At 41.3% G+C, this 16,331-nt stretch overlaps 1 protein-coding gene across 6 annotated transcripts in view; it reads left to right on the top strand.

The window, feature by feature from the left end:
* CTDP1 (CTD phosphatase subunit 1) overlaps nt 1-16,331 on the top strand; it is a 129,518-nt gene that overhangs the window by 95,853 nt on the left and 17,334 nt on the right. For 3 of the 6 annotated variants that reach the window (XR_008306176.1, XM_053245845.1, XM_053245850.1), the window contains exon 12: nt 4,040-4,209. The exons of 1 other annotated variant lie outside the window; for it this stretch is intronic. Coding sequence is in view for 4 of the 5 variants with exons in the window: in XM_053245845.1 (XP_053101820.1) it covers nt 4,040-4,209 (170 nt within the window). In the remaining variant the exon portion in view is untranslated. Of the gene's footprint in view, nt 1-4,039; nt 4,210-4,679; nt 5,629-7,617; nt 7,727-16,331 lie in introns of those variants that run through there. 2 more of the 6 variants (XM_053245848.1, XM_053245846.1) reach the window with 2 other exon arrangements.

The following is a 16,331-nucleotide window of genomic DNA, read 5'->3' as shown; positions in this document are numbered from 1 at the left end:
AGAAATCCAAGGAGTCAAAAAGGGATGCAAAAAGATAGTTTGAGGAACATATAGCTAGAAGTGTCAAGGGGAATAACAAACTTAAATATATTGGAAGTAGCAAACCTGCCAGGGAGATGGTTGGACCCTTAGATGATGAGGACATGAAAGAGATTACTAAGGAGGATAAGGAGATTGCAAAGAAGCTGAATAGGTTGTTTGCGTCCGTCTTCATGGTGGAGGATATTGATCCTCTCCAGAACTGAGCTGCTTAGGCTTGGAGGCTGAAGAACTGGGCCAATTTGAGGGAAATTGTTGTTTTTGTTGAAACTGACAAGGGAAGATGTTCTAAACTGTCTTGAGAAACTAAAAATCAACAAATTGCCAGGGCCAGATGGCATCCACCCAAGAGTTCTGAAGGTACTCAAATGTGAAATTGTTGATCTCCTAGCAAAAATATGTAACTTGTCCCCTGCAATCAGGCTCTGTACCAGAGGACTGGAAAGTACATAGGAAGCTGCCATATACTGAGTCAGACCATATATCCATCTAGCTCAGTATTGTCTACACAGACTGGCAGTGTCTTCTTCAAGGTTGCAAGCAGGAATCTCTCTCAGCCGTAACTTGGAGATACAAGGGGAGGGAACCTGCAACCTTCTGCTCTTCCCAGAGCGGCTCCATCCCCTAAGGGGGATATCTTTCAGTGCTCACACATCAAGTCTCCCATTTATATGCAAGCAGGGTAGACCCGGCTTAGCTAAGGGGACAAGTCATGCTTGCTACCACAAGACCAGCTCTCCTCTCCTTACCAATGTAACTCTTATTTTCAAAAAGGGAACCAAGAGGATCCGGGAAATTACAGGCTGGTTAGCTTAATTGCGGTGCCAGGTAAATTGATGGAAAGCATACTTAAGGACAAAATTGTTAAACACAGAAGAACAGGCCTTGCTGAAGGAGAACCAGCATGGCTTCTGCAAGGGCAAGTCTTGCCTCACTAACCTTTTGGAGTTCTTTGAGATTGTCAACAGGCAAGAAGATAAAGTTGATCCGGTTGACATCTGGTTGACTTCCAAAAAGCTTTTGACAAAGTTCCCCACCAAAGGCTCTTGAGTAAATCTAGTAGTCATGGGATAAGGGGTTCATGTGTGGATTGGTAACTTGTTGAAGGACAGAAAGCAGTGGGTAGGAATAAATGAACAGTTTTCACAATGGAGGGAAGTAAGAAGTGTGGTCTCCCAGGGATCTGTACTGGGACCAGTGCTCTTTAACATTTTCATAAATGACCTAGAAGTTGTGGTAAGCAGCGAAGTGGCCAAATTTGCATATTGCACTAAATTATTTAGGGTAGTGAAATCCAAAGCAAATTTTGAGGAGCTCTAAAAGGATCTCTCCAAACTGGGTGAGTGGGCAACTAAATGGCAACTAAATGTAAGCAAATGTAAAGTGATGCATACTGGGGCAAACCCACCCCACCCCCAACTTCACATATACACTGATGGGATCTGAGCTGTCAGTAACTGACCAGGAGAGAGATCTTGGGGTTGTGGTGGACAGCTCGTTGAAAGTGTGTTCTCAGTGAAAAAGGCTAATTCCATGCTAGAGATCATTAGGAAGTGGATTGGAAATAAAAATGCTAGTATTATAATGCCTTTATAAAAATCTGTAATGTGACCATATTTGTAGTACTACGTACAGTTACGGTCACTGTATCTTAAGGATAATGTAGAACTAGAAAAGGTACACATGTGTTTTACTGTTTCTATATTGCAGCCAAAACATATATTTCCACTACTATAGACACACACCTGTAATCCTGAAGAGATATTTATGTGGGTCTTAAAATATGTGTATGGGAGGAAAGTAAAATGAGAGTTGCTGGTTTTCTGTGAATTGATATTTGTTTGAAACAAATATTATACTGAAATTTACACTTCAGAGAGAAATCTGTTCCCTTTCAACAGATTTAAAGTTATGTGCATTTTGTGGAGAATAAAATAGTTGTCACCTTACACCATAACTTTGCTAGGTTATACATTTACCTCAGTGAAAAATACATGACCATGGTATTCTACAATAATTGAAGAAGGAAGGTAAATTGTAAAGTGTGTATGTGTGGATTCTTTGCCAGTTTTAACTTTCAAAAGAGTGACAGCATAATTCTCCAATGAGGGCCATTTGTTCCAGAGAGGAATGGTTTGTGCATTGCTTTAATAATCTTCTGCTCTGCAGGCATGACCTTGAAATCCATGGATCTGTGCTGGGGTTGAATGACGGTCTTCCATCATTCATTACAGTGATGATGTACCATGCTTTGTAAAGTAGTGGAATTTGGTGAGGATTTCCCTTTGGCTAATAAAAAGTGGCAAGAGGCACCTTTAAACTGAAAGAGAAGGTGTGTAATGCCTTCTTAATGCATGGAGGCCATTTGCATGCCGCCACCGCTGCTTGGGGAGGGGGGATGCCCAGGCCTGCCATTAAGTGCCTTCTCTTTCAGTTTTAAAGGTGCCTCTCTCTCACCGTTCCCCCGCCATCTTTTATTAGCTTTGGATGCAAAGGGGAATTCTCATCAGTTTCCCCTTTACTTAAACTGGTGAACCAGTTTAAACCCAGAAAAATGGGTTTGGTCTGGTTTGATTGCAGACTGAGCCCCTTTCGCCGGGGCCAGTCCAGTACGCAGTTGAACTGGTTGAACCACCTAGTTAGTTGCAGACCACTTCAGCACACCCCTAGTAACTGGTCCTCAGCAATATGTAATAGTGGGGGGCCAGCTTAGGCAGTAATCCTTGGTATGAGAATTGATTGTCGGAAGTTTTCACCTGCAAAATGTTGAAGCTATAGGGTTCACTCATCTATTTAGCTAATCTGAAGTAATGTGCTTTACTATATGCTTTCCATTTGTGGCACACACTTGTAGTCAGAATTGTATACCACATCTCTTACACATTCATTGGCATGCCTCTTCCATTGGTGAGATTTCGGAGGGTATGCTGTTATCTGTATATTTAATTTTCCTAAACGTACCCTTTGCTAATCCCATGTGTGGCAGCTCTCGCGAAAGCAGCTGTCTGGGGATAGCAATGGGGATGGGAGATAATGGCGGCGGCAGGCAGGCCTGGCCTGGTCAGCCGGAGGAGGCAGCAGTCGGCTGGCCTGGTCCTGGCCCGGCTGCCGGTTGGCCGGAGGACGCGGTGGCCGGCCTAGCCCGGCTAGAGGAGGAGGGAGGGAGGGAGGATGCGGTGGTTGGCCAGCCGGCCTGGCTCAGGTGAAGGAGGAGGCGGCAGAGGGCCAGGCCAGGCCAGCCCGACTACCAGAAAAAGGTAGCGGGCCAGCTTTCTGCCCAGCCTTCAAGCCAGAAAGAGTGGGGTGGGGCCAAGAAGCAGGTGGCGGGGAGGGGAAGCGGCTGGCCAGCCAGAAAATTGGGCATGGTGGCGGGGGGGGCAGTGGTGGGTGGGCTGGCCAGAGGCACATATGCTCTGCACCCGGCCCAGCTAGTTTACATTAATATATGCAGTACCTGTTATGCATTATGGGACTCTGAGGTTCCTGGAAGCAGGCTGGGATAAATAAAATAAACTAGCTGACCTGGCGCAGAGCATCTGCACCCCTAGTCCTTCTCCTCCCGCCGGTCCCTGCGGCTAGCCGTTTGCCAGGCTGCCGCTTCTTGGTGGCTGGCCGTCCCCGTCGCTAATCATCAGCTCGCTCATGAACGCTCGCAAGAGCTGCCACACATGAGATTATCGACGGGTACATCTAGGAGAATTAACTATATAGATATGATTCAATTATACATGTAAATATTACATTTTGAGTACTTTATTTGAAAAAGATGTGGCAGAAAATATTGTGGGATGCCAATAGTAGGATAGTAGCAGTAGGGGAGGGGCATGGCCTCAGCTCTTGCCTGTGGACTTCCCAGAGGCATCCAGGATGCTGGACTATTTGGGCCTTGGGCCTGGTCCAGCAGGACTTTTCTTAAGTTCTTATTTAATACATCTTGTGGCTGTAAATGATTGTTTTACAGAACTCCTTGTGTCACTACTAACTCTTGCTCATTTGTCAGGTTGATGACATATTAGGAGAAGGCAGTGATGATAGTGACAGTGAAAAGAGGAAGTCAGAAGAAAAGGCAAGATCACAGAATAATACAAAAGAGACTCTAAATATGACATTAGAAGAGAGGCCCATATCAACACCATCAAGTGAAAGAAGCCTGGCAGGCAGTGTTCCCAGGTATGTGTCCTTTAGCTTGCTAGAATTAAATCTCTCTCTCTCTCTCTCCAACTACCCATTTTTAATATAGGTATAAATGTTTTTCTGAGTTGTGTATTGAAATTGCTTTGAAGGGTAGAATAACTGAAATTTGGGGTTGGGGAGATTGTGAAAAGAATTTCCTCATGGCATTCCAAAGCAATGTGATTCATGTACAAAAAGTTGGAGGCAGATTGAAGAGAATGTGTGGCAATAATACTTAACTATGTAGATTTTTCTTCTTGAAATCCCTTGTCTGAAATCCCTCTGAATTCTGCCCTGTATAATATTCAGTATGCCCTTTGTAAAACCTACAACCAAAGGAGGAGATTACTTAATGATATTAAAACTGATATTGTGGCTTGAATTAATGTTGAATTTTGTACATTTTATAGACTCTCTCTCTCTAAAATCTTAAAATCCTGGTATGCAATACTATATTACTTTTTTAGGTCACCCTCTAGTTTCCTTTTGTATTTGGCATGGAAGCTTAAGCTGCATTCACGTGCTGACACGTTAAACATGCTGACCCCAGTGAGGTCAATGAGTTGTATCCTTAAAAGTGTGTGTGTGTGAAAGGAAGTTCCCCATTATTCCCTTTTCCCTACAGCAGTCCCCTGCAGTACTTGAAAATCTATTCCTGAGGACTGGGGGATCCTCCAGATTGGGATGGCATGTGGCACAGGGGCAAAAGTTCCTCTCCCATGCAGAAGAAAGTGCCTTCTATTTCCACAAAATCAGTGTAACATGTAACTCAATAGTAATCCTTGTTTTGTTTTATGTATGAAATGTATTTGCCACCTTACCACATGTCTTCTCAAGGCATCTTATAATACAGAATTAGCTTTTTTATGTTCAAAGCACTTATATTACATTATCTTGGTGATCCTTACATATCCTTTATGCTTTATCAGCATTATCCCTATACTGTGGGAATACAGCAGAGGTTGGAGAAATACTGACTTGCCTTAGTCTACCCTGTGAGTTCATACTAAAATGAGATTTTAACCAGGGATTTCCTGGTTCATAACCTGCACTCAAAACAGCACAATTATATGCATATGTACTGAGAAGCAAGTCCCGTTGTGTTATTAGAGTCTTTCTCGTAGGTCAATGTGTATAAATTTTCATTCTTAACCATTGTTGTATACATGTTCAAGCCAATGCACTGGAGACAGGTTTGCTGCTTAAAATCTAGTGAGTATGACAGTTTAAGAAGTGTTACTCCAACAAATAGTAAGATTTAGAAAGGGGGAAATCTAGAAGTGCAATTTTGGCTTATTATCACATGAAGAAGTAGATCATTTTACTTCTTGATAGAAGTAGATCATTTTCCAAGTTTTCTTCAGTGTTAAACATCATTAGCATCTATTGTACAAATAAATGCCTGCTTATTTTTCAGATGAAATGGAATTGACTGTATTATATTCCTAGTGCTAAAACTGCATTCAGAAAGCAAGGAAGTGCTTTCCTTATTTTCAGGTCCCTATATATAGCACTGGCTGTCACTGCATTATTATGACACATAATACAGTTTCTAAAATAAAACATACAATAACTCCCTAAAACAAATTTTAAAATAAAATCTGGTACCCTTGCATTAGGCAACAATTATCTTATGAATGCCATCCTGACCCAGACTACCAATTATCATGCACTATAAAACATGGGCTCTTGTTAACAGTTCAGTGCTCACTGCTCAGATCATCAGAGCTTGAAAGATGTCACTTAGTGGTGTTTTTCCACCTACAGGAATCTAATAAATCTATAAGTAAGGTTGACTGGTGCACCTTCTGAAATGTCTAAGATTTAAAAAATCATCATTTTTAAAAAACATATTTCACAAATGATAAAACAATAATGAAACAATAATGGCCAGGACAGCACAGCAGTACAACCATAGAACAGAGGAAATACATACATCAACACATCTTAACTGTTTGATGAAATAAACGTGTTTGGCAGCTGGCAAAACACTTACAGTGAAGTGGCCAGAAATGTATCATAGGGCAGGGAGTTAAAAAGATTCTCTCACACCCCAATTGGACTTCTGGTAGCAGAGAGTTGTGGACCAAGTTCTCGAGTTGAATGAAGCAGGTAGGTAGTTTCATGTAGAGCAAGGTGGTGGTTCAAATAAAGACCCACCTGATTCCAAATGATTTAAGGCTGTTTAAAATAATAAACACCTCCTTGAATTGTGCCTGGAAAGAAACTGGTGACCAATGCAGATTGAACAGAATGGGAGTCCTGTGCTCCTGAGCCTGGGTCTCCTCAAGGAGTCTGGCCACTGTATTCTATACCATTCTGGATGTGTAGCATATGCCAGACCTGAATTTTCCAGGAAGAGGTGCAGTTGAAACACTAGCCAAAGCTGTGCGCAAACACTCTTCCAGGATCAAAAGCAGGTTCAGCAAGACCCCCAAAAGGTGAGCCTTTCTGTCAAAATTACAATAATTACATATCCTAATTTAAAATCTCAATTCAATCAGAGTTTGGTAAACAAACTATAAGCACTATTGTAACAAAACAGGAAATATATGGTGGCTATGTCAAGTACATGGAAGCCTGCAATTCCACATAAGCACTTGTCACTTGAAAGGTGGGAAAACATTTAGAATTCTCCTCAGCACAAGTCTACAAATTGATGTAGGTAACTCCTCCCCACCTTTATAGTCAAGGCCCAAAAGAAGAGAGACTGCTGGCAGATAAAGCAGAAGGTTGTCTCAGAGAACCGCGTTCCTTACACTATATTTATGCAGTGCATAAATTGTGGTCTAGTTTTGATTGTGGTCACAGAATAGATTCAAGAATGGTTGACCAGAAATGTTTACAATAAATAGTAACTATTCAAATCAAAAGTACAGTGGTCCCTCGACTTACGAAGTTAATCCGTTCCGAACGTACGTTCGTAAGTCGAAAAGCGCACCCACGGAGGTCTGGAAACATTCGTAAGTCGAGAAACCGCATCTAAAAATTCGTAAGTCGAGGAAGCCGCATCTAAACCAGCAACGACTTCCGGTCATTTTTGTCGTTCGTAAGTCGAAAACTACGGATGTCGAGTAGTTCGTAAGTCGAGGGACCACTGTAGCAGGTTTTTTAAAAGATTCTTTTGTCAGAAGGTCAAAAAAGGGAGAAAAAGACAAGACAGATTAATTTAATGCATTCTCTTATGTATTTCTTTGTCAATGTACTTTTCCCAAGAGCCGCTCTGTGTGTGTGTGCGTGCGCACGCATGTGCGCACGCGCACACACATGCACCCGTTCCCCATCCTCTGAAGGCCACTTCTAAAAAGACAAATGTCTTCTACCAAAACAATTTATTAACTTCACCAAGTGTGTTGTCTGTCCATTTTTCTTTCTTTCCCTTGACATTTTTCATATATCTACTAGAACATGATAAAAGACAAGCTCATGAATAAAACTGTTATGATTTACTGAGCATCAAGCTGCAAAACTTCAGTTTGGACAAAATGTTTTATAGCACTCTCCTCAAGAAGAATATTCTTAGGTCATTGTCCTACATACCACATTGCACCAGACTTCAATTTTAAACCCATGCTATGCAGTCTACATAATCTGTTGCAGGTTTTTGTTTGATTTTCCATATACACAGCAAGGAATACTACTAACTTGGAAACAAGAAGGCTTTTAAATTTCTCACGAGTGATTTTCCAAATATATTTTGAGAAGAAAATATTAGTCTTGAAGATTGACTCTGTAAGTTTACGTTTTAGGGACTGACACAGTTTCTGGACCCTGGAAGAGGGACAGATTGCTATTTAAGACAGTGTAAGGCTCCAAGAGGGTGGAGGTGTGTTCCCAGACTTTCTTGAACCCAGAGTTACAGGATGAGAACAGACAAGGTTAGCCTTAGAGTAAGCCATGGAGGGAGGTTACTTCATCACCTCAGCCCTCCTCCTGTCTTGCTGCATCCAACCAGTTCCCTCTCCAGGGGAACTTTCAACTCCCATGCTCAAGAGCAGCCCTCATCATCAGCTGCCTTGGCTTTAGATGTCCCAGTACACCGCTGAAAGGGCTTAAGTCTACTCCAAGTCCCACCTCCTCTCTGGTCTTACTTCCTGCTTCGTGCCACACCTAATGTAGCTGCCCCACTGGAGCTGTTCTCTGCAGCCCTCTCTGCCTTGCCTGTTCAACCACACTGGGACCTGACCAGTCTGGAAACATTTCACCCCCACTCCCTTCAGGGGTGGGTGATTGCTGAGTGATTGCTTGCTTCTATGGACAGGTAACAAGCTGGGATTAGGAGCACTCCCTTACAGAGGGTGTTCCTCATCTCAGCTCGTTACCTGCATATAGTGAAAAGACACCTGGGAGCCTGAAATCTTGCTGGTTGATAGGGGATCGAATACTTATTTCCATCACTACAATGCAAATCCATTGCTGACTTTTGGGCACTGGGCTTTTGAGGGTTTGTTTGTTGTTATTCTGTCTCTCACAGCTACAATAAACCTACCATTCCAATTATAGCCTGGTCATTTCTGTGTCAGAGGGCAAACGGACAAAGTCAGCAGGGGATCAAATACTTATTTCCCTCACTGTACAATCTGAAAAGAACCATAAGGTAGACACCAACAACCACTACTGGAGTGATGCTGTGCTGGGGTAGAATAGGGCCAGTTGCTCCCCCACCCCCTGGGCCGCAAAACAGGCGTCACTACTTTAAAAGGTGCCTCTTTGCTCAGCAGGTTTCAACTACCTAATGAAATATAAAACCTGCTTGCCAGAGAAATAATAGAGAAGGGGGTGACTATATTGGGCTCACACCATAAAGCCTGACATTCATGGCTAATCTTTTGGAGTAATTTTCTCGTGTTACAATAATGAATGGATGATGAATAGATTTCAAAAGTACAAGTATTCACCAGTACCCTGGAGTTTTCCTTATTAATCAAAATTTGAATCAGGTTCCATACAGTTAGAAAGGTACTCTAAATCACTAGCCTTAGAACTTAAGGCAAAATGTCTGCATTAAAGAAAATTGTTTCCTATATGAATACTTTTTTTTATTGGAAGATTTTCAGACACACAAGCCAAATATAGTTACATGCTTAATGACATTGGAAAACTCACAAGCCATGCTGGTTGCAGCTTGATATTTACCAAAAAAATTACTTGTTAAAAAGTTTTTTCTTAGTTATGAACTTGAATATGACTTGTACCTAACTTTTAGTAGAATTAAACTTTAAATTCTACTAAGTATTCTGAATTCTACTTAATTGAATGTCACAGTGCAGAATGGTAGTTTCTATGCATGGTACTCAAATGAAGGATTTAAATATGCTTTCATCTTTCTCTGGCTTGTACCTTTTATTATGACAAAAATACTGTGTCTGGAAAATGATTTTGTTTATGCAGTGCAGAATAAACTTAAATACCTCAAATGGACTTGTTTTTAATTCCCCAAATTCTTAAAATGCCTTTTCAAGGTGGCTGAAAATGATGAGAGCTAAGTCAAATTGTAATTCTGTTTATGCCATCATTTGTTTATGTTTATGTCATGTTATGTTTATGTGATGTTATGTCTATGTCATCATTTGTCCATGTTTTAAGTTACATGTTGGCTGCACTATACGCCCAGTTAAAAAATGGATTCTTGAACATCATTACAAAATAAAAAATGAGGGCTAAATTCGGGCATTCAGTGGCCCCTACTCGAGGAATAGTACTGCTGATTGGCTTGTGCTCCGAGTGCTGTTTCTGTGAACTGGTAGTTCTACATGCAGGGTACTTGCATGGACTACATGTAGATAACTTCTTGGTTCATGACAAAGTGCCTTCTTTGTCATGAATCCAGCTGCCTATGGGACTGGGCCTTCTCTGTGGCTTCCTCAGGGCTTTGGAATATGCTCGCATTTAAAATAAGAGTGTCTTCATTTCTGATTGCATTTAGAGAGACCCTCAAGACACACCTGTTTTTCTCAGGCTTTTAAATGAAATTAACTTTAAACTGTTTATTTTTAGCCTATGAAATTGTTCTGTGAAATAGTTTTAGTTGCATTTACTCTGTTTTATATTTTTAAATTGTGTACACTGCCTAGAGATACACATATTAGCTGGTATATAAATATGATTGATGATGATAATAAACATGGTCACAATTTTTCTTTGATTACACTGGCAGTTTTTTGAGCTGCTGCAGTCTCCAGATTACAGCTCTTTCATATACAATTCCATCTGGAGACACCCAGTTTATGCAAACAGAAATGCTTCTGTGTGACTGCTCAGAGCCCACATGCGTATCAAGTGCTCATGTTGAAGTCGCAGTCGTGTAAATTGACCCTTGGGTATAGCCCACAAATTTTTAGTAGCGATGTCAGCACTTTTGCCCCTTTTTTCTTTCACTTTGCTCTCTCTCCAGTACTTCTCATTAAGGATGTGCCCGAAACATTTCGGAGGCCGTTATAGAAGCCTCCGAAACGTTTCAGCTACCAGGGCTGTTTCGGATTTCAGAGGCAGTGGGGGTGCTCCTTTAATGGCGGGGAAGGGTGCACTCACTCTCCCGCCTCATTTCCCCCTCTGGCGCGCCATTGTATCAAAGCTCCTCAGGGCGGCAGCGTACCTCCCCTGACGCCCCGTTGCCATCTTCGGCCAGAAGTACTGGGTGTGCGTGCACGGCAGACGGGAGGAGCGGTTCCTGGCACATCCCTACTTTTCATCTCCGGTTTTACCCTTGATTCCATAGTCGCTGCATCATGGAATATTCACAGTGGATACTTTTCTGGATTGTTACTGACATTGTGCCTTTCAACACAATTAGTCTGAAGAAACCTTAAAAAGCCATTTAGCCGCGAGTATTGAGAGGGACGAGTGTGTTCATTATTCTCTTGTAATAACAGGGAACATTTTGCTGATAACAGATCTGCAGCCTAATGAATTAGTTTAGAATAATAAACTCACCAAATGGTAATGTGGCATTTTCTATTGTGTGATTCCTATGGATGTTGTAATGTCATCTTAGTTCTAAGATGCCAGTTAAGTGTTGCAGGGCCACAATGGGAGTCACTTCTCTGTGGGTTCATCCTACAATGCTATTGTAGTGTTTAAAGGAGCTGCTCATATGGATTTCCTCCATTAAATCAGTACTCCACCTTCCAGCAACATGCCAGCTCTCTAAGAAACTTGATTGACACTGCCCATGTGCTTGCTTGCAGGTCTTAAAATGGGGAACTGGGCTGAAGTTCAATGGTAGAGCATCTGCTTTGCATGCAGAAGGGTCCCAGTTTCAGTCCCTGGCATCTCCAGGAAGGGCTGGGAAATACTTCTGCCTGAAATCTTGGAGAGCTGCTACCAGTCTGAAAGCCATACTGAGCTAGATGAACCAAGAATCTGACTGGATATAAGTCAGGTTCTTATTTCTAAAGGTTTGCAGGAATCCACTGGATGAACCAACAGAAAAGCAAAGCCTGCAATGCTTTTGTAGCATTTAAAGAACATTTTATTTATTAAGCACCAAGAAAAAGTGTCCTGTTTTTCTGGTAGCAGCATGCTTAATGCAGAAGAAACATCAGTACTCCCTTACAAAATATACTTTTACAGTTTTCTCTTTGCTATATTTTATCGTAGCTTAACTCATGGTTCTGTGCTCACATTTATGCTCTTGTCTATATGCTTTGGATGCTGTTGCTGTTTTGTCATGATGTCTGAGAGTAATGTCTGTTGTTGAATCTGTAGATGTTAAAGCAGTAAACCTCTGTGAAAGTGTATAAAAGCAATATATAAATATTTTAAAATAAAGCTTGTTTATTCTGTAATGAAAAAGGAGCTATAAATGTATTTTCCCCTTGTATAGTATTTAGAGCAAAAGCCATTTTCACTGTCCCAGAGCCCCCTCCCCACAAAAAGCTGTTCCTGAGATTCAAGGGACTCTCAGTAGTGGTGTGGAATGCAATGTGGGTGACAGAGAGGGAAAATCCCCAGAGACCCCTTCCACATGCAGAGAAGATTCCTGTTTCTGGTTTGGGGGGATTGCCCCTTCAGGCGCCCCCACCACATCACACACTTTTATTAAGGATCCTTCAGCCTGCAGGAAATGCTTTTTTCAAGTATTCTCTGCTTCCAGTTTTGGAAAAATACCAGAAGCTGATAATATCTTGCACTGTGCATTGCACAGCCATAAACTATTAATTGTTTAGAAGTTCTCCTGTTGCTGTTTTAAGCACATATTCAGATCAGTAATGCTTGAATTTGTTCTAGAAAGTTTTTTCTTCTTCTCCAAAGTGTTTTGTTTTGTTTTTTAAACGGTTTATTGAATGGGAACATACTAGTAAATTCAGGACTAGCTATAAAGCATTACCTTGGCAGTTTAGCTAAGTCTAGTGAACAAGGACTTATTCTAACCTAAATTCCTATGTCAGTTTTCTGGACCTGGGGTTATCGTGAAATAGTTAATAGATCATAATACTGGTAATTATAGCATGGCCACCTAATGGCACAGTGGGGAAGCAACTTGCCTAGGGAGCAAGAGAGTGCTGGTTCGAATCCCCAGACTATGGGAAACACCTATATTGGGCAGCAGTGATATAGGAAGATGCTGAAAGGCATCATCTCATACTGCATGGGAGATGGCAGTGGCAAACCCTTCCTGTATTCTGCTAAAGAAAACCAGATGGCTCTGTGGTTGCCTGGAGTCTACACGATGCGATGGCACAACTTTACCTTTAATTATAGCATATAGTTATCTAACATATATTTGTTAATATTTTCCTTTGACACAGTGAAATGTTTTACACATGGAATTCCAGGAGGGGAATTTGCTGGGGTGGAAGTGACTTACAGTAGGGAAATTGTGGGGAAAGGGTTATTAATCACTCCCCCCAACTACTTCTCTGCTCTCAGTTGCACCCTCCGAAAGCGGCTTTTGAAACAAAAAAGGACTTTCTTGCTTCTCAATTACCCATGTTTGCATGTAATTATAGTTTGGCTCTAATAATACTGATTTATTTAAGTGCCCATTACAGTGTTGTGTTGTCTATAATAAAATACTCCAAATAAAATCTCATTAGCACTTACCACTTAAGTATTAGTTAACTTGTGCATATTCTAGTATTACAGTTGGTCAATGGCTTAAGCTAGAGTTAAGACTGAGTGTGAGTTTAAAATATGTAGTTGGTTATATTGTTAGGCTACAGACTTGGTAAATGTGAATTTTCTCACCCCTGTCCTCCCCAAACTTTAGTTGCCTTTAAAAAATATTTGTTTTAATGTTTGCAGAATTGCTGTCTGATACTTTGAAACAAAGCATTCTTTCATCAGAGCGATATAAAGAAGTCTCTAGAAGACCATTTATCCTTCATTTCATCCAATAATGAAAGATCATTTGTTTCACAGGAGAAGGCTGCACTCAGTTGATGCTTGCTAGTGCGATCGGTACATTTTAAGGTACCAATTTAGCACATACTGTAGTATGCACACCAAAGGGACCTGCTGACCTAATCCTGATATTTTGGTTTTTTTCTGGGCTCTTTCTGCCAAAGAAGTGGGTCTGTGTTTTAAATCTGTTGTGCTATGATTCAACTACAGCTATTTAGCAATACTGTACATTGTCTAGAACAATTCTCTTGACATGTTTCTTGAAAATGAGCTTTTGTTGTTTTTTAAACTGAGGCTGGACTTTTGAATGGTCTCATTTAATTAGCTTGAGAATTTGGTACAACTAGACAGGGCTCTGATAAATGGTTTGTTTGCTTTGAACAGAAAAATTAGACTTAGGATTTTGTGCCAATACAAATACTGTTGTTGTAGCAGAAAATGCTTCAAAGATATTTTGCACACAAGTCCCTACATAGAGAGTTGTAGGCAGATCAACAGAATATCTCATATTTGTAATGCAAGAATTGCGAAACCTATAAGCAATCTTAATGGATGCACAAACTAAAATAATTCCACATAATAATTGACCTTGTTAATGGAATAACTGTTTTATAGCTTTCTAAAATGATTTAAGATGATTGCTTCAGTTTTTTCAAAAACTTCTGCTCAGTTCTGCAGATTGCTTCAGTGCTGCGCTACACATTACAGTGATATAATTTATGCAGGTTGTGCTTTGATTTCCTATAAAGGGAAGGACTTACAAAATTGATGGACAGGAAGATTGTTGGGGTCTTCCCTCACTCATGCTCCCCCCACTTCCAAAACTGCTTGTCCAGCCATTCCATCCCCCCCTCATAATAGGAGTCTAATAGCAGAAGCTGGGGTATCACTATAATTGAACAATAGGGGACAAGTGTCTCTTGGCCACGAGAGGTGGGCCCACTGGCTGGGCAACAACCCACTCTTCAACCCCCTCCTGCCTCCCCCACTTGCTGGCAATCCGCCACGTATCCGCCAGCTTGATTTGGGGTGGATGACATCATCACAAACTATGCCATTGAGGTGTCTCTGTTTCCCTACACCCATTCCAAATTTGGTTCAGATTAGTTATGCAGTTCACGCTTCTTCCTCAAACGTCCATGCTTCCATCATCTTGAATTGGGGATGACATCGCAAGCTACACCATTGAGGTGTCCCTACAACTGTACCCAAAGCCTGAGAGATTCAGGGGTCGGCCGGTGGGGGTTGGGGGAAGCCACAGACATGGCTTGTACTTGGAAGTACGTTTTCACTCTCTCTGAGACAGCTTGCTTCAAACAGGGCCTGGTTTGGCTTGAACTAAGACCAGCCTCAACCCAAAACTTTTGTCAAGCTTGACTCAAACTGAGCTGGCTCACACACTCCTATTGTCAAGGCAAATAAATCAGATAAATGGTCAGAAGTTTGGGACAACTTCCTTGAACTGCACTTAGAGTAAACGCCTTTATCTGTAGATACAAAGGGGTGTGTTCCTTTCCTTCTTCCCTTCTCGTTAAGGGACCACATAACACCAGTTTTAAAAGAACTGCACTGGCTGCCAATATGTTTCCTGGTGAAATACAAAGTGCTGGTTATTACCTATAAAGCCCTTAACAGCTTGCGGGCCAGGCTATTTAAGAGAGCGCCTCCCTCGTCATAAACCCTGCCGCATGTTATGATCTTCTGGAGAGGTCCAGTTACAGATGCCACTGGCTTACTTGGTGGTGACCCAGGACTGGGCTTTCTCTGTGGCTGCCCCAGGGCCTTGGAATATGCTCCCTGCTGAAATAAGAACATCTCCTCTTTTTGTTTTCAGGAAGAACCTCAAGACTCTCCTGTTTTCACAGGCTTTTAATTAGAATTAATTTTTAATAATTTAAAAAAGTTTTTAATTTTATTCTATTGTTTTTTATTGTGTCATGTATTTTAATCTGTGACTTTTAAATATTTTGTATTTTGTACACCGCCTAGAGATGTACATATCAGGTGGTATAAAATATGATTGATTGATAGATCAAACAAACATTATTGTTTTTCAGGTGTTGCTGTCTTTCCCCCCATCTTTTCTTAGAGATGTTTCGCTTGATAATTTCACTTAAAAAACCTATAGGATATAGTAATAGACACATAGCTGCTCTTTCTTCAAGTCAAATCTACATACTATACATATTAAAATAAGGGATTTTTTCCCCTTTAGGCTTCAAATGGAAACATTTGGCAATTCTTATTGAAGGAAGTGGCAAGATGTTTGGAAATGGGATGGAAGGTAGAACTTGTGAAGCAAAGTAGTTCTGAGCTTAGAGTTAATTAATAAAGAAAGAATGGTTGCATTGTCAAGGAACATAGCAAAAAACCCCATAAGGATGACATCAGCATGACCTTTATATTTTCTCCAGCTAGTTGAAGGTACAGTATTTAATATGCTAATGCTCCAGCATTAGTGTATTTGCATCAAATAGCAACTATATCCAAGGGAAGTCCTTCTGTGAGGCAAGATGACAGTTGCCTCAATCAGCAGATTATTGGTGCGCCAACAGGATGGCAAGATGCCCCTGCCACCTCACCTACCTCCTTATATATCCTGTTCATCTTTGCTAGTGCAGCTCTTCAACAAGCAATGGCATAGCCACTGCTCAGCAAAGAGCTGCTCTGGGAAGGTGGCCTTCCACCACCTCTTCTCTTTGGCAGTGCCACGTGCCATTGCCTCCTGACTCTGCACACACCTGCCCTCCTCCCTTGTGCATCCCTAAGCTTGT

Source organism: Hemicordylus capensis, chromosome 4 (genome assembly GCF_027244095.1).
Source record: "Hemicordylus capensis ecotype Gifberg chromosome 4, rHemCap1.1.pri, whole genome shotgun sequence".
NCBI lineage: Eukaryota > Metazoa > Chordata > Lepidosauria > Squamata > Cordylidae > Hemicordylus > Hemicordylus capensis.
This window is presented reverse-complemented; position numbering and strand designations above follow the sequence as displayed.